At 34.2% G+C, this 13,027-nt stretch overlaps 1 protein-coding gene across 2 annotated transcripts in view; it reads right to left on the reverse strand.

The window, feature by feature from the left end:
• Nucleotides 1-13,027, reverse strand: part of uex (metal transporter uex) — a 107,514-nt gene that overhangs the window by 69,369 nt on the left and 25,118 nt on the right. Inside the window, exons 2-3 of one of the 2 annotated variants that reach the window (XM_070211854.1) lie at nucleotides 5,792-5,980; nucleotides 5,671-5,740 (exon numbers count right to left, since the gene is read on the reverse strand). Coding sequence is in view for 1 of the 2 variants with exons in the window: in XM_070211853.1 (XP_070067954.1) it covers nucleotides 5,525-5,740; nucleotides 5,792-5,818 (243 nt within the window). In the remaining variant the exon portion in view is untranslated. Of the gene's footprint in view, nucleotides 1-5,524; nucleotides 5,741-5,791; nucleotides 5,981-13,027 lie in introns of both variants that reach the window. The other variant, XM_070211853.1, reaches the window with a different exon arrangement.

Genomic DNA, 13,027 nt, shown 5'->3' on the forward strand with positions numbered 1-13,027 from the left:
GGGCATTTGGAGGTCCTCGAACCTACTAAATTACGTGAGGTAAAATATTTTATGCCTCATCACCCGGTTCTTAGGCTTTAGATTTTACAAATATGCTCTTACAGCAGATATTGCTAAGGTAGAGGTGGAGAAACATCGATGTTTTCGATGTTTTAACAGGCAAACATCGATGTAACATCGAAAAACATCGATGTTTCTCCACCTCTATGCTAAGGTATTAGTAGGTATTAGTAGAGACCAACCAGTGCAATTACACTATGCAGCATCAAAAATTTACCTCGATGGATGCTATATTTTTGGATTCGTTACGAATTCCAAAGTTAAACTGCGTTTTACAAAAAGTGCCCCGACGCAAGGATTCTTAGCAAAAGGACTTCAAAGTTCGAAAAATGCTTGTACGGATTTTCAGACGCTTCATGCCGCGCCTATGGAGCAGCAATCTATGCTCGGGTGATCAGGAAGGCGGGAACGATCGCCAGTGCGCTTAGTGACGGCAAAATCAAAAGTTACGCCAGTCAAGGTCACTTCATTACCGAGACTGGAACTGCAGGGAGCCTTACTCTTGACAAATCTAATGAGCAAGGTCCTCTCCTGCATTCATTTAAAGGTTTCAAAAGTCAGTATTTTACTGATTTGTCCATAGTATTGAACTAATTAGCCTCCCATGCAAGCCGGTGGAATACGTTTGTGGCCATCGGATAAAACAAATAAATAATTTAATTTAATTTAATTTAATTTAGAGTGGAACAAATTCAGGAAATCACCCAAATCGAGCAGTGTACTATGGGAAAGAGTCCGTTAAGAATAGGGCCTTGAAAATAATAATATATACTCTAGGGCGGGTCGATTTGTATGGGGCCGAAAAAAGTGATGAATCGTATAGGAGGAACGTAATCTTTAAAGGATTCTAAGCCATATTGTCGAACATACTTATGGTCTAAAATGATGTTTGACCCCCCCCAAACGCGAATGAAAAATACAGCTTTTTTTGAGGAAAATATCATAGTAGTCAGCTCAGATGTATTATTAAATTTAAAATAAAAATTTGAAATTGATATTCAGTACTATAAATGTGCTGACTACTATGATATTTTTCTCAAAAAAACAGTATTTTTCATTCGCGATTGGGGGGGGTCCAACATCATTTTAGACCATAAGTATGTTCGCCAATATGGCTTAGAATCCTTTAAAGATTACGTTCCCCTATACGATTTTTGGGGTCCCAAATCGACCCACCCTAATATAGGGGAGAGTGTGGGAATTTCGTCAGCATTTTTTCAAAGCTATTTTTTGTCCATCTTGAGACACGTTATCATATTTCTATTTTTGTTGTTGAATGCGGTTAGCACCAAGCTTTAAAATGTGACATTCCCCTATTTTTTTAATTAGCTTGGTGATTTATAAAAAAATAAAATGTAAAACCAATATACTGGGGCAATCTCACCACACAGGGGGGTAAAATCACCACACAACTGGGGAAATTTCGTCACCTGAAAAATGTAGGGAGTTTAACGCCTAAAAATATGCTACACTGATCAAGCGTACCATTTTTGTTGACGTCCTATATTTGTTGCTGCTGCTGGTAGTCTGTTCGTTAGCCAGCTCGTCAAATATAAAAATATGTATTTAAAATAGGTGCGAATTTACCCTTAGCGTAGGGTGGCGAAATTTCCCCAGACCGTACTTTTTTAGAAATAATTATTTTTCTTGCGAAATTAGGCGCGAAGTTAAAAATCACTGACGCAGAAATGCACATTATAGCACTGTGTATTATATAAAAAATCGTGTATCTTATTCCTTTTGAATTGTGGCATACAGAAAAAATTTCGTCGAGAACTAAATGTAGCTTTTGAACTGTTAAAACACATTTAATATTATAGCTTAATTATCTTGGCCTTCTGTGCAAAACAAATGCATTGGTTGTGTCTGGCCGTCTTGAAGGACTAAAACAAAAAAATTATATATTTTTACGACTTATGGATTCCGAGATATTGCAGGTGACGAAATTGCCCCTGTGACGAAATTCCCCCACTCTCCCCTACTCCCTTTGCACAAACAGAATTTCGGTTTTTTCCGTTTTTTGAAAAAAACTTACGGGTGTAAAAGCACCACCCAGTCATCACCTCCCCATTGTGATCAACCTCCTAATAATATGCAGAATATTTTTTTTATTAATAGAAAACATATTTATTAAGAAAACAAATATAATATGGGATAAGGTAGTTAATAAATAAAAATTGTTATTATCCACCACCTTAAGCCTCAAAAAAAAAGCCAAAAAGTTAAAAATTTGGTGGTGTTTTTTTTTAATTAATACATTTCTATAACAACCTTGCGTCGATCAGCGTAGACTTTTAACTAAAGCCTAACCGAACACAAACACTTTAGTTAGTTTTCGGCTAAAATAGACATACACAAGACATTAAATAACTGGACTGGATCAAATAACACAAACAGTTACAACACAATTTGTATTGAGAGGTATTTAAGTATACCTTGACGTAAATTTTCCATATTTATACCCGTTACTCGTAGAGTAAGGGGGTATATTGTATTCGTGCAAAAGTATGTAACAGCTAGAAGGAAGCGTTTTCGACCCCAAAAAGTATTTGTCGGAGATTACATTAAAATATCAGATCGGATTGTTGATTGTGAATCTCTCAGTGTATGAATTATGCGAAGTAGGTAAGGACGAATGAGGATCAAAAGAGATTTGCAAAGAGTGAGAGAGCTTTTGTGTGAGAGCGCTGTGGAGAAGGAGAGCGAAATCCCTGCTGAGCTTGGCGCAATGATGAGTAATGAGAAGTGAGGAATAGAGAGCAAAGCAGTTCGACTTAACCCTTCTGAGCGGACGAACGTGCGTGTTAAGAAAATTCATGGCGACTCGCTGCGCTGAGTACACTTAGAAAACCCGTATTTCATAATGGCCGACGAACATGACGGTATAACTCCTACATCAGAAGTGGGATCAACACCCCTGCAAGAAAATTCGGAGAATAACTGGCGAGCAATAAATTAGAGAGCAACAGATACTCGTACAAAAATTTTGCTCGCACTCAGTCGACGAGCAGTTTTTTCGGCTTTCATTTGCTCGGCTCGCTTACAGACCGATTGTTCTGAACGATGATTCAAAAAGTCTTTTGCGCATGTGTGTGTACACTGATAGTACGTGCGAGTGAAAGAGAGGTATCGCACAAGCACGTCAACAGACTAAAAGCCGAAGCATCAGGCAGCCGACGGGACTACCTCGTATAGTTGTATTCGGGAAAAAAGACTTTTTTCGATGACTTTTTCAGTCAATCGGTCTTTGAATAAGTCTCCCTGTGCGAGCGATATTCGTAAATCTCATTAAACGAGGTTCGTAACAGACGTACAGACAACAGTCACGTACAGCTCACAAAGGCTCAACCGAAAACCAAAACGAAAGGAAACGAAGTGTGCTGCGCATAGAGAGAACGAGGGCAATATTCCATAGACGGACGAACAAGAGAAACATACAAAAGCTTTGTTGTGTAAGGATCGTCGAAAGCTAAAAGACGAAGCTTTCGATCCTTACCTAACACGTAAAGTTTCGTAAGCGAATGTCTAAATGACAAATAAAAACAAAAAATTTACCAACCTACAGAATTCTGCCCTTTAGCTAGTATTTAATGAAGTATTGTTTCTAAACCCACAGCTTATTATACCCGTTACTCGTAGAGTAAAAGGATAAATTGTATTCGTGCAAAAGTATGTAACAGGAAGAAGGAAGCGTTTCCGACCCTATAAAGTATATATATTCTTGATCAGGGTCACTAGCCGAGTCGATATAGTCATGTCCGTCCGTATGAACGCTGAGATCTCGGAAACTAAAAGAGCTAGAAGGTTGAGATTTCCCAAACATGTTCTTGGGCTTCCTACGCAGCGCAAGTTATTTTAGACGAGCGCCACGCCCCCTCTAACGCCAACTGACTATTTTAAAATGTTTCTGTCGCTCATAACTTTGAAGATTTCCGAGAAGTATAAATGCAATTTTGTTGTTATTTATACCTATCCAAATGTAGAAAAAATTTTCAAATTCATTAAAAGTTATACGGAATCAAAAAAATTTAATATATCCATCTCCCTCGCACTCCCTTTATCCGAGTGACGGGTATTAGATAGCCGGGACACCAACCCGACTATAGAGTTCTCTCTGGTTTTTTAAACTACTAAGCTATTAGTTTGTATAAACCGAGAATGGATTGATGAATTGGAAAGAGAATACAGTCTTGAGATTTTAATATTAAGTTGAGATTGATTGTCCTTTGAAAAAGTATTTAAACCAGGGAACGTAACTGTTATAAGTTTTATTTTAAAAATCACACTTTAGGGCTAGTACTCAATCCAACAAAAAGTCGTCCAAAACAAAAAACTTCATATGAAAAACAACGTCAAAAAATTTTGTTTCATGTGAAGTTTTTGTTTTGGACGACTTTTTGTTGGGTTGAGTACTAAGCCTTAACAGTTATTTTCTGATTTGTAAAGTAAAACTCAAAGAATAACTGTTATTTTTTGAGTTTTATAATAAAAGTTGACAAATAACAGTTATTCGTCGTGATCAAAAATAAAACTCAAACTTGATTTATGGCGATTTTGTGGGTAAAAAAAAATTAAAAAAAATATAGGTATAAAATATGCGCGGTTGCCTTTTTTAACAAATTTTTAGTAAGTTAAAGCACGGGTATCATGTTTTTATACCCGTTACTCGTAGAGTAAAAGGGTATATTGTATTCGTGCAAAAGTATGTAACAGGGAGAAGGAAGCGTTTCCGACCCCATAAAGTATATATATTCTTGATCAGGATCACTAGCCGAGTCGATCTAGCCATGTCCGTCTGTCCGTCTGTCCGTCTGTCTGTCTGTATGAACGCTGAGATCTCAGAAACTATAAAAGCTAGAAGATTGGCATTTTGCATGCAGATTTTAGGAATTCCTACGCAGCGCAAGTTTGTTTCAAAATGGTGCCACGACCCCTCTAACGCCCACCATCGCTTATATACGATTTTAAAAATTTTAATATTTTGGAAAAGTAAAAATGCAGTTTTATTGTGTTTATCAATACCTATCGAAATGTATCGTAATGTATTTTTCAAATCGGACCATTCGTTAAAAAGTTATGCGTGATCAACGTTTTCTATCTCTATCTCCATCTCCCTCGCACTCCCTTTACCTGAGTAACGGGTATCTGATAGTCGGGGCATCCGACTATAAAGTTCCCTCTTGTTTTTTAATTATTTCATATTTTCAAAAATGTCAAGGGAATAACTGTTATTCATAAAAATCAAAAAATAACAGTTATTTTTTGAGTTTTATTATAAAAATCAAAAAATAAAAATCATTACGGATTTGTAAACTACAATGGCTAATAAAAATTGTGGTGTATTTAAAAAATTTTAGGACCCTTCTAAGTGCGTGATTTTTTTGTATAAAAAATGTACAATAACAGTTATTTTCGTTCCCTGATTTAAACGTTTTAATTTTAAATATATCAATTGAAAACTTACCTGTGGTGTAATTTCGCCGAAAAGTACGATGGCCAAGGTGGAAAATATAACAGCAAACAGTCCAGAAGTTAAACCATCCAGTAGAATGGTAAATGTTGAGTTAACCAACACATTACCCAAGAGAATACTGCACAATAAATAATTACCTTGATCTCGAACAGGTGCTATTTTTGACGCATATTTTTTTTCTTTTTCCGTGCCAGTGTTCCGCAGTATCTAAAATTTTACATTTATATTAAGGGTTATATTTTAATTTATTTGTATCACCTTTAGTTCTGTGCGGTCCATTGACATTAAACCCAAGTTCAGTCCAGAAAATAATGCCGAGAAGCATAAGCAAGTTACAATTATGATTATTGCCAGCCACACAGGTAGTAATGGTTCGTATGTTTTTATTTTTAAGCAGTCGGAATTTCCTTGATGCTCCAAAGGAGTCGTGGTTGCTGCTTTGCTTTGCTAAAAATATGAAATATAATTAGACGACAGTTCATAACCAAAAGCGATATAGTATATCTGGTACTTTTCCCTGTCTGTCTGCCTGTTGTTTGCCGCCACTGGGAAAGGCTCTCCAAATAGTTCTTAGCTCTGAGCCCTCTACTAGCGGCACCCTCTTATGGAGCGGTATTGGCCTGACGCTGGTCAGGTCAAGAAAGAAAGTTAGGATCGTGCACTTTTGAAAGATCACATTTTTATAACTCCTAGAGTAAAAGGCAATATTGTATTCGTGCCAAGGTATGTAACAGGTAGAAAGAAGCGTTTCCAACCCCATAAAGTATATATATTCTTGATCAGGATCACTAGCTGAGTCGGCCTATCCGTCTATCTGTATGCACGCTGAGATCTCGGAAACTACAAAAGCTAGAAAGTTGAGATTAATTACCTACTTTCGCCACGCCCACTCTGTCGTCCACAATCACTTTAAGGGGGAGGTAAATTGTCGGGTTCCACTTCTATTGTGTTGTCTTCGATTTCTAAGGGCTCAGTGAACCCAAAAGAATCTTCTTTGTCTTCTTCTAATAAAATGTCAGCCAACGATTTGTCGAAGTCTGAGTTTTGAGGGACCTTAATTTTCCGATCGTTCCTATGGCAGCTATATGATATAGTCGTCCGATTTTGATCAAATTAAAATTGAAATTCGGAAATATTTAAAAAGAGTCATATCCTAGAGTAGAAGATAATACAATAAAAACCAAAGAAGCTAGAATTTATTTCCTATTACTTTTCCATTAATTTTCCGATCGTTCCTATGGCAGCTATATGATATAGTCGTCCGATTTTGATCAAATTAAAATTGAAATTCGGAAATATTTGAAAAGAGTCATATCCTAGAGTAGAAGATAATACAATAAAAACCAAAGAAGCTAGAATTTATTTCCTATTACTTTTCCATTAATTTTCCGATCGTTCCTATGGCAGCTATATGATATAGTAGTCCGATTTTTAAAATAAATAATTCGAAATTCAAAAGTATTTGAAAAATAACATCCCCAAAAGTAGAAGGTAATATCTCAAAAAACACCGAAGCTAGAATTTTTTAAAGTTTTTTTTTTCCGATCCTTCCTATGGGAGCTATAAGATATAGTTGTCCGATCCGGTCGGCTCCGACATATATACTACCTGCAATAGAAAGAAGACTTTTGCGAAAGTTTCGTCCCGATAGCTCAAAAACTGAGAGACTAGTTTGCGTAGAAACAGACAGACGGATAGACGGACGGACAGACGGACAGACGGACATGGCTAGATCGACTCGTCTTGTGATGCTGATCAAGAATATATATACTTTATGGGGTCGGAAACGTCTCCTTCACTGCGTTGCAAACTTCTGACTGAAATCATAATACCCTCTGCAAGGGTATAAAAATGGTTCCGAAAGAATTGTCATAACTTCGTAAATTATTCAGGGTTCCGAAAAAATTGTCATAACTTCGTAAATTATTCATATTTTTTCAAGAACAAACGCTTGTTGTTTCGATAAAAACATGTACTATCAATAAATAATAACTTCAGTGTCATAAAATAATTGCTACACACCTGAAAAAAAACCAAATATCCCCCAATTTTTTCGCTCAAAATAGGTATATAACCCTTTAAAGTAATGGAATATATCTACTGCTCAAGGAAGGTGGGTGCCGTCATCCTGGTAGAAGTTCCAAAATAGGTAGAATTTCTTCGTGAAACTTTCATGACACATTTTTAGAGAGTTATTCTACCAATTTAAGGAATAAAAAATAAATTAAATTTTTATTTTTTCTATATGAATCTCCCCCTTAAACCATTTTTGTCGTGTCCGGCGCCCACATCTTTTAAGATTTAAAAAAAAAGTATACATGCAATTTTTTGTCCTTATTAATACGAAATGTAGAAGAAATTTTTCAAATCGTATCAATAAAAAGTTATACGCAATCAAAAAAAGTTATATATCCATCTCCCTCGCACTCCCTTTAGCAAATAATGAAATTCAAGCAGTGCAAGCCATCGCATATCTCTCGCACTTCCTTTGGCTGAGTAACCGTTATCTGATGGTCGAGGTACTCGACTATAGCGTTCTCTTAAATTGTTTTTCTTTAATGTTTAATGTGTCTAGAACGCACTCTGAAAATTTAAAATCGATCGAATTAATACTTTCAAAAAAATGAGCTTTGTGTTGTGTTGAAACCACGTTTTGAAAGTCCGCTTTCATCGGCATTTCTAAACGGCTCAACCGATCGTTTTCAAACTTGTCGCATATTTTACGACATGAAAAGACCTAGAAGTAATTTTTTTATCTATTAAATGAAGTAATTTTTAAATGAGTTGCTGTAATAAGTAGACATTGGATTATATGTAAAATCATATTTTTAACGGCTTGTCGAAATCAAATTTCGATTCTAGTGAAATTCGTTTTACGTTAAAATAATAAGATTAAGCCCATGTTGTTTTTGCATATTCGACATATCTTGCATGTCAAGAACATATCCAACATATTTTAGGACATATATTATAAAAAACCCGTTTTTGGTCCAATAACACAAGTTTAAAAGATATCACAGGCCTACAAAAATTGTTTTAAAATTGTTTTTCTTACTTCCTTCACAGTGACGATTCACAAACAGTGCCCAAACCTGTCACTATTTTACGTAACTCATAACTATTTTTGAGCACAAGTGACCCTTGCTTTAAAAATATGTATACATGGGCGTAAGCTAAAAGCTGGAGGGGGATTACACTTCAAGCATTTCAGCCCCCAAAGATTAGTAGGCTACGCTCATGTGCTTATACTCAAAGCAAAACTATTTAGATCGTTTAGAATTATGATATTTAAAATTGTGACAGGTTTGGGCACTGTTTGTGAATTGTCACTGTGAAGGAAGTAAGAAAAACAATTTTAAAAATTCCAAAACAATACACAAAAACCTGATGAGTGTCCTCAAAATTAGGGACATAAGGTGTCTTTGGATCAAATTTGAATGTTAACTGTACTCATATTTTGAACTTATAATCTAAACATTTTGGCACCTTTGGAAAGAGCACTTCAATTCCGTTTAAATGACACAAAAATTTTCTTAACCCATTAAGCACCCTTTGAAAAGTGGGCAAATTAGACAATATTTTTTGAAAGTCAAAATCATAAAAAATACAAGGAAAAATATTTTGAAAATATTTTTTTTGCAGTTATTATTAATTTTGATTGGGGAACAACTTTGCATCAAAACATTTTTGTTTTAAGCCCCAGGAAAAAAGTTGAAAATTTGACTCTCGCAAAATTTGCTCACTTTTCAAAGGGGTCTTAATGGGTTAAGAAAATTGTTGTGTCATTTAAACGGAATTGAAGTGCTCTTTCTATAGGTGCCAAAAGTTTATATTATAAGTTCAAAATATAAGTACAGTTAACATTAACATTTGTGAAAATACTTTTGACCACCCCTGTATAAGAGACATGTTACTATTTAATTCCGAAAAGATTACCAAAATTGGTTGACCACTCTTGAAGATATATCCCAAAAGACGAAGAAAACTTGTGATTTTTTTAAATTAAAGATACCGCAAATACCAGAGCTGATGGACTATAGGCGTAGTGGCAACTTATGCTTAGAAAAGCGTCATTTATCGAAATAAAATGGTGGCAGGCCTGGACACCGACCCATGTCACATTTTGTCGGTCTGTGTATTATATTTAAATTTTTTTTGTGCATTATTTGAAATTAAACAAAATTTTGAATGTTGTTTTTTTTTTTCAATTTGACACCCGCACAGTAGGTACATTTTTTTTTTATTAAGTAATTGTTAAAAATAACACATGCCAACAGGCTTGCCACCATTTTATTTCGATAAATGAGGCTTTTCTAAGCATAATTTACCACTACGCCTATACTCCATCAGCTCTGATATTTCCGGTATCTTGAATTTAAGAAAATCTTGATTTTTCGACGTCCTTTGGGATATATCTTCAAGAGTCGTCAACCAATTTTGTTACTCTTTTCGGAATTAAATAGTTACACGTCTCTTTTATATGATCCTTTTTGAAAATGTAATCTAACTTAACCACAAAAGAAGGTGGGGGCATTCAAAATTTGAAAGTCACAGCAAAATTTAAAAATCTTAATTTGTGAACCGCGTTTAAAAATTAAATATAAGTATTTTCTTCTACAATGCTTTTTTGATCCAAAGATACCTTAATTTTTAAGCCACTCATTTAGTTTTTGTGAATTCTTTTGGATTTTTTAAAATGAATTTTCTTACTTCCTTATTAGTGACGATTCAGAAAACTGCGCCTGGCTACAAACAAAGTTTGTGTATAGCTTCTGATGCACTTTCTGCTAAGGAGCCAACAGGAACAATGTATTTTTCAATTATGATGTAGCTTCATGGGGAACCAAAAGTAAAAAGTCCTATACATGGTGAATACATATGTGGCTAGACAAACGCAAGATTACCAAAAGGGAGCAAAAATGAGCAAAAATGGTTAATTGTATGGCAACACGTTCAACAACGTATTTACTTCTTTGCAACTCTGTGCCACTGAGAAGTTATACTCCACAAACACAAACACAATCGCTAACACAATTCTATAAAGAGACACATATAAGACAGTTCACAGTTGGACAACAAGACACAAAAAGGCAACCATTTTAGCTAATTTACATTAACAAATACCTTTGCAAGGAATTTCCGTTTTCAGATTTATGAAAGTCTTCTTTCACACCACACAATTAACAAGCAAAGTAAGCTCATTTTTCTCTGAATTTTTCGACACTGCTAGGTCTCTCTATCAGGCAACTTTGTTGCAGTGGCAAAACTACAGATTTGCCACCAACAATTTTTGGAAGGCGGTTTTCTTCAAATGAAGATATCAAGAGACGATTAGTATGGTCCATTTATAAAAATTAAATAATGAAAATAAATAGGTTTATGCACCAAAACTGGGATTTTTACCTATATAATAATAATAATAACTGACAACCCATTTTCCTAAGGCAGTTTGAGTCTCGACAAAACCGAAAAAAATGTTGCTCACAAACTCTCTCTCTGAGCGGAACCCTTTTTTGGTTTTGCTTGTCGGTTTCGGTCCGACCGTTCGGCGCAACCAAACAAATCAATCGGTCTTTCAATAACCACTCGGTGAGACCCTTTTAAGTTAACAGTCACCTAAAAGGGTTTCTATAAGGCTACTGTTAAATAAAAGTCAGAAAAATGGGTTTTCTCTAGAAAGGGAAAAGTATAGGCCTACTGTGATATGTGCATAAATTTTACATAGGAAATCAAGATAATTCTAAAATTGCATTGTACATAAATGTACATAAAATTGTTTTCAGAATAGGTTAGCGGTTTTTTTTTTGTTAGCTTCAATATATTTATTGACTAGCAGGGTCTGTAGCCCGCAGCTTCGGCTGCGGAAATTAAAATTGAAAATTAAGCATTGCTATATCTTTGGTACTTATTTTAAATTTAAAAAATTCCTAATTTTGATTCTATAAACCGAGAAAAGATTTTACTAGAACTTTTTCCCTTGATATCCGTAAAAATATAAATAATATTTTGTCCGTTGAAAACTACTTTAAAAAACATGTGTTTTTTTAAATCTTTTTAAAATTATTATGGATTGTTTGATAAGTTAACAGATGGACAAAACAGAAACAAACAGATTCCTTTTTCGACACAAATCCTTACACTAATTTCATTCAAAACATTAGTATTTTGTCCAAAAAATATTATTTAAATATAGAATGTCATACTGCGTTGAGCATGTTATTAAATTCCCAATCCATTGCCATTGCCTAGAAACATTATTTGAAAAAAAATTCTTTAAGAAAAAAATAGATAGGATACGAATTTAATTAAATTTACATGTTAAAAATATTAAACTCTTTTTCAATTTCGGAGAGTTTTGACTATTGCTGTCCCCAGATAAATTTATGCATTTTTTTTATGAATTAAGACTACAAAAATATGAATTTTAAAACAGTACTTTATAAAAAAAAAGCAAAAAACTGCCAAAATATGGATTATCACGCCGCGTTAAGTTTGTAATTCAATTCCAAATCGATTAGCGTTTAACTCTGGAAAAAAAACTTGTATTCTTAAAAAAAATTGCTAAAAGTTTTACATAGCTCTCCAACAACCAATATAATATTTTTGATTAAAATTTAAAAAATTTGAGGTAATATTTTTAATTTAAGTTCGCCTTGAAATGTTACAACCGCTTCAAAATGTGATGGGATGTTTATCCTTCGACAGTTAAAAAAAAAATTAATGTCTCCAATTCTTATTTTAAAAAAATAAATGCCAGAGATAGGATAATTTTAGGCTTATTTTTATTTCATCGGTTCCTTAAAACAAATCCTGTTGATATTGGCCTTGCTACCTCGTTCTACATTTTCTATTTCTATTTTCTATTTCTATTTTTTGTTTTTTAAAGATGCAATTTTTAAACTATTTATTCAAACTATTACAAACCAAAAACTCTTGGCGAATTTGCTACCGTGGGGTTTTTGGAAGGTATCCACAGTAGACAACTATTATAAGGGAAACAAATATGCGGATCAATGTTTTGCTTTATGTATTTGACTAATTTAAGAAAAGACATCATGAAAGGCAATTCCAAATTACTGCATTTTATCATTGATATTTTGTTTCAGTATTTTAGTTTTCACATTAATTTTTCACCTTGATTAGAATTATATTAATAAATAGGGAATGCAGGTGGGCGGGGAAGCCGTGCATCAAATTGTTTAAACATTTGAATTTGTTTAAACAATATGAGCACGTGTAATAAAGAGCAAGATAATCAATTGGTTTGAATATTTAATGTTCTTTTAATATTATCAATGCAATTTGAATTTTAGTTCACAAAAATCGGTTACAAAATGTCTTATGTAAGTATGTTGTGGAAATGTAAATGAAATATTCTTTTAGCAAAAGGATATCAGTATTATCTTGAATTTGAGTTTGAGCGAATCTCAATTCCTTAGTCAGCTGCAATGCACACACACAAACGTACACACGCATATACATATGTATCTTATG

This window comes from Drosophila takahashii, chromosome 2L, assembly GCF_030179915.1.
Source record: "Drosophila takahashii strain IR98-3 E-12201 chromosome 2L, DtakHiC1v2, whole genome shotgun sequence".
In the NCBI taxonomy this organism is placed as follows: Eukaryota; Metazoa; Arthropoda; class Insecta; order Diptera; family Drosophilidae; genus Drosophila; species Drosophila takahashii.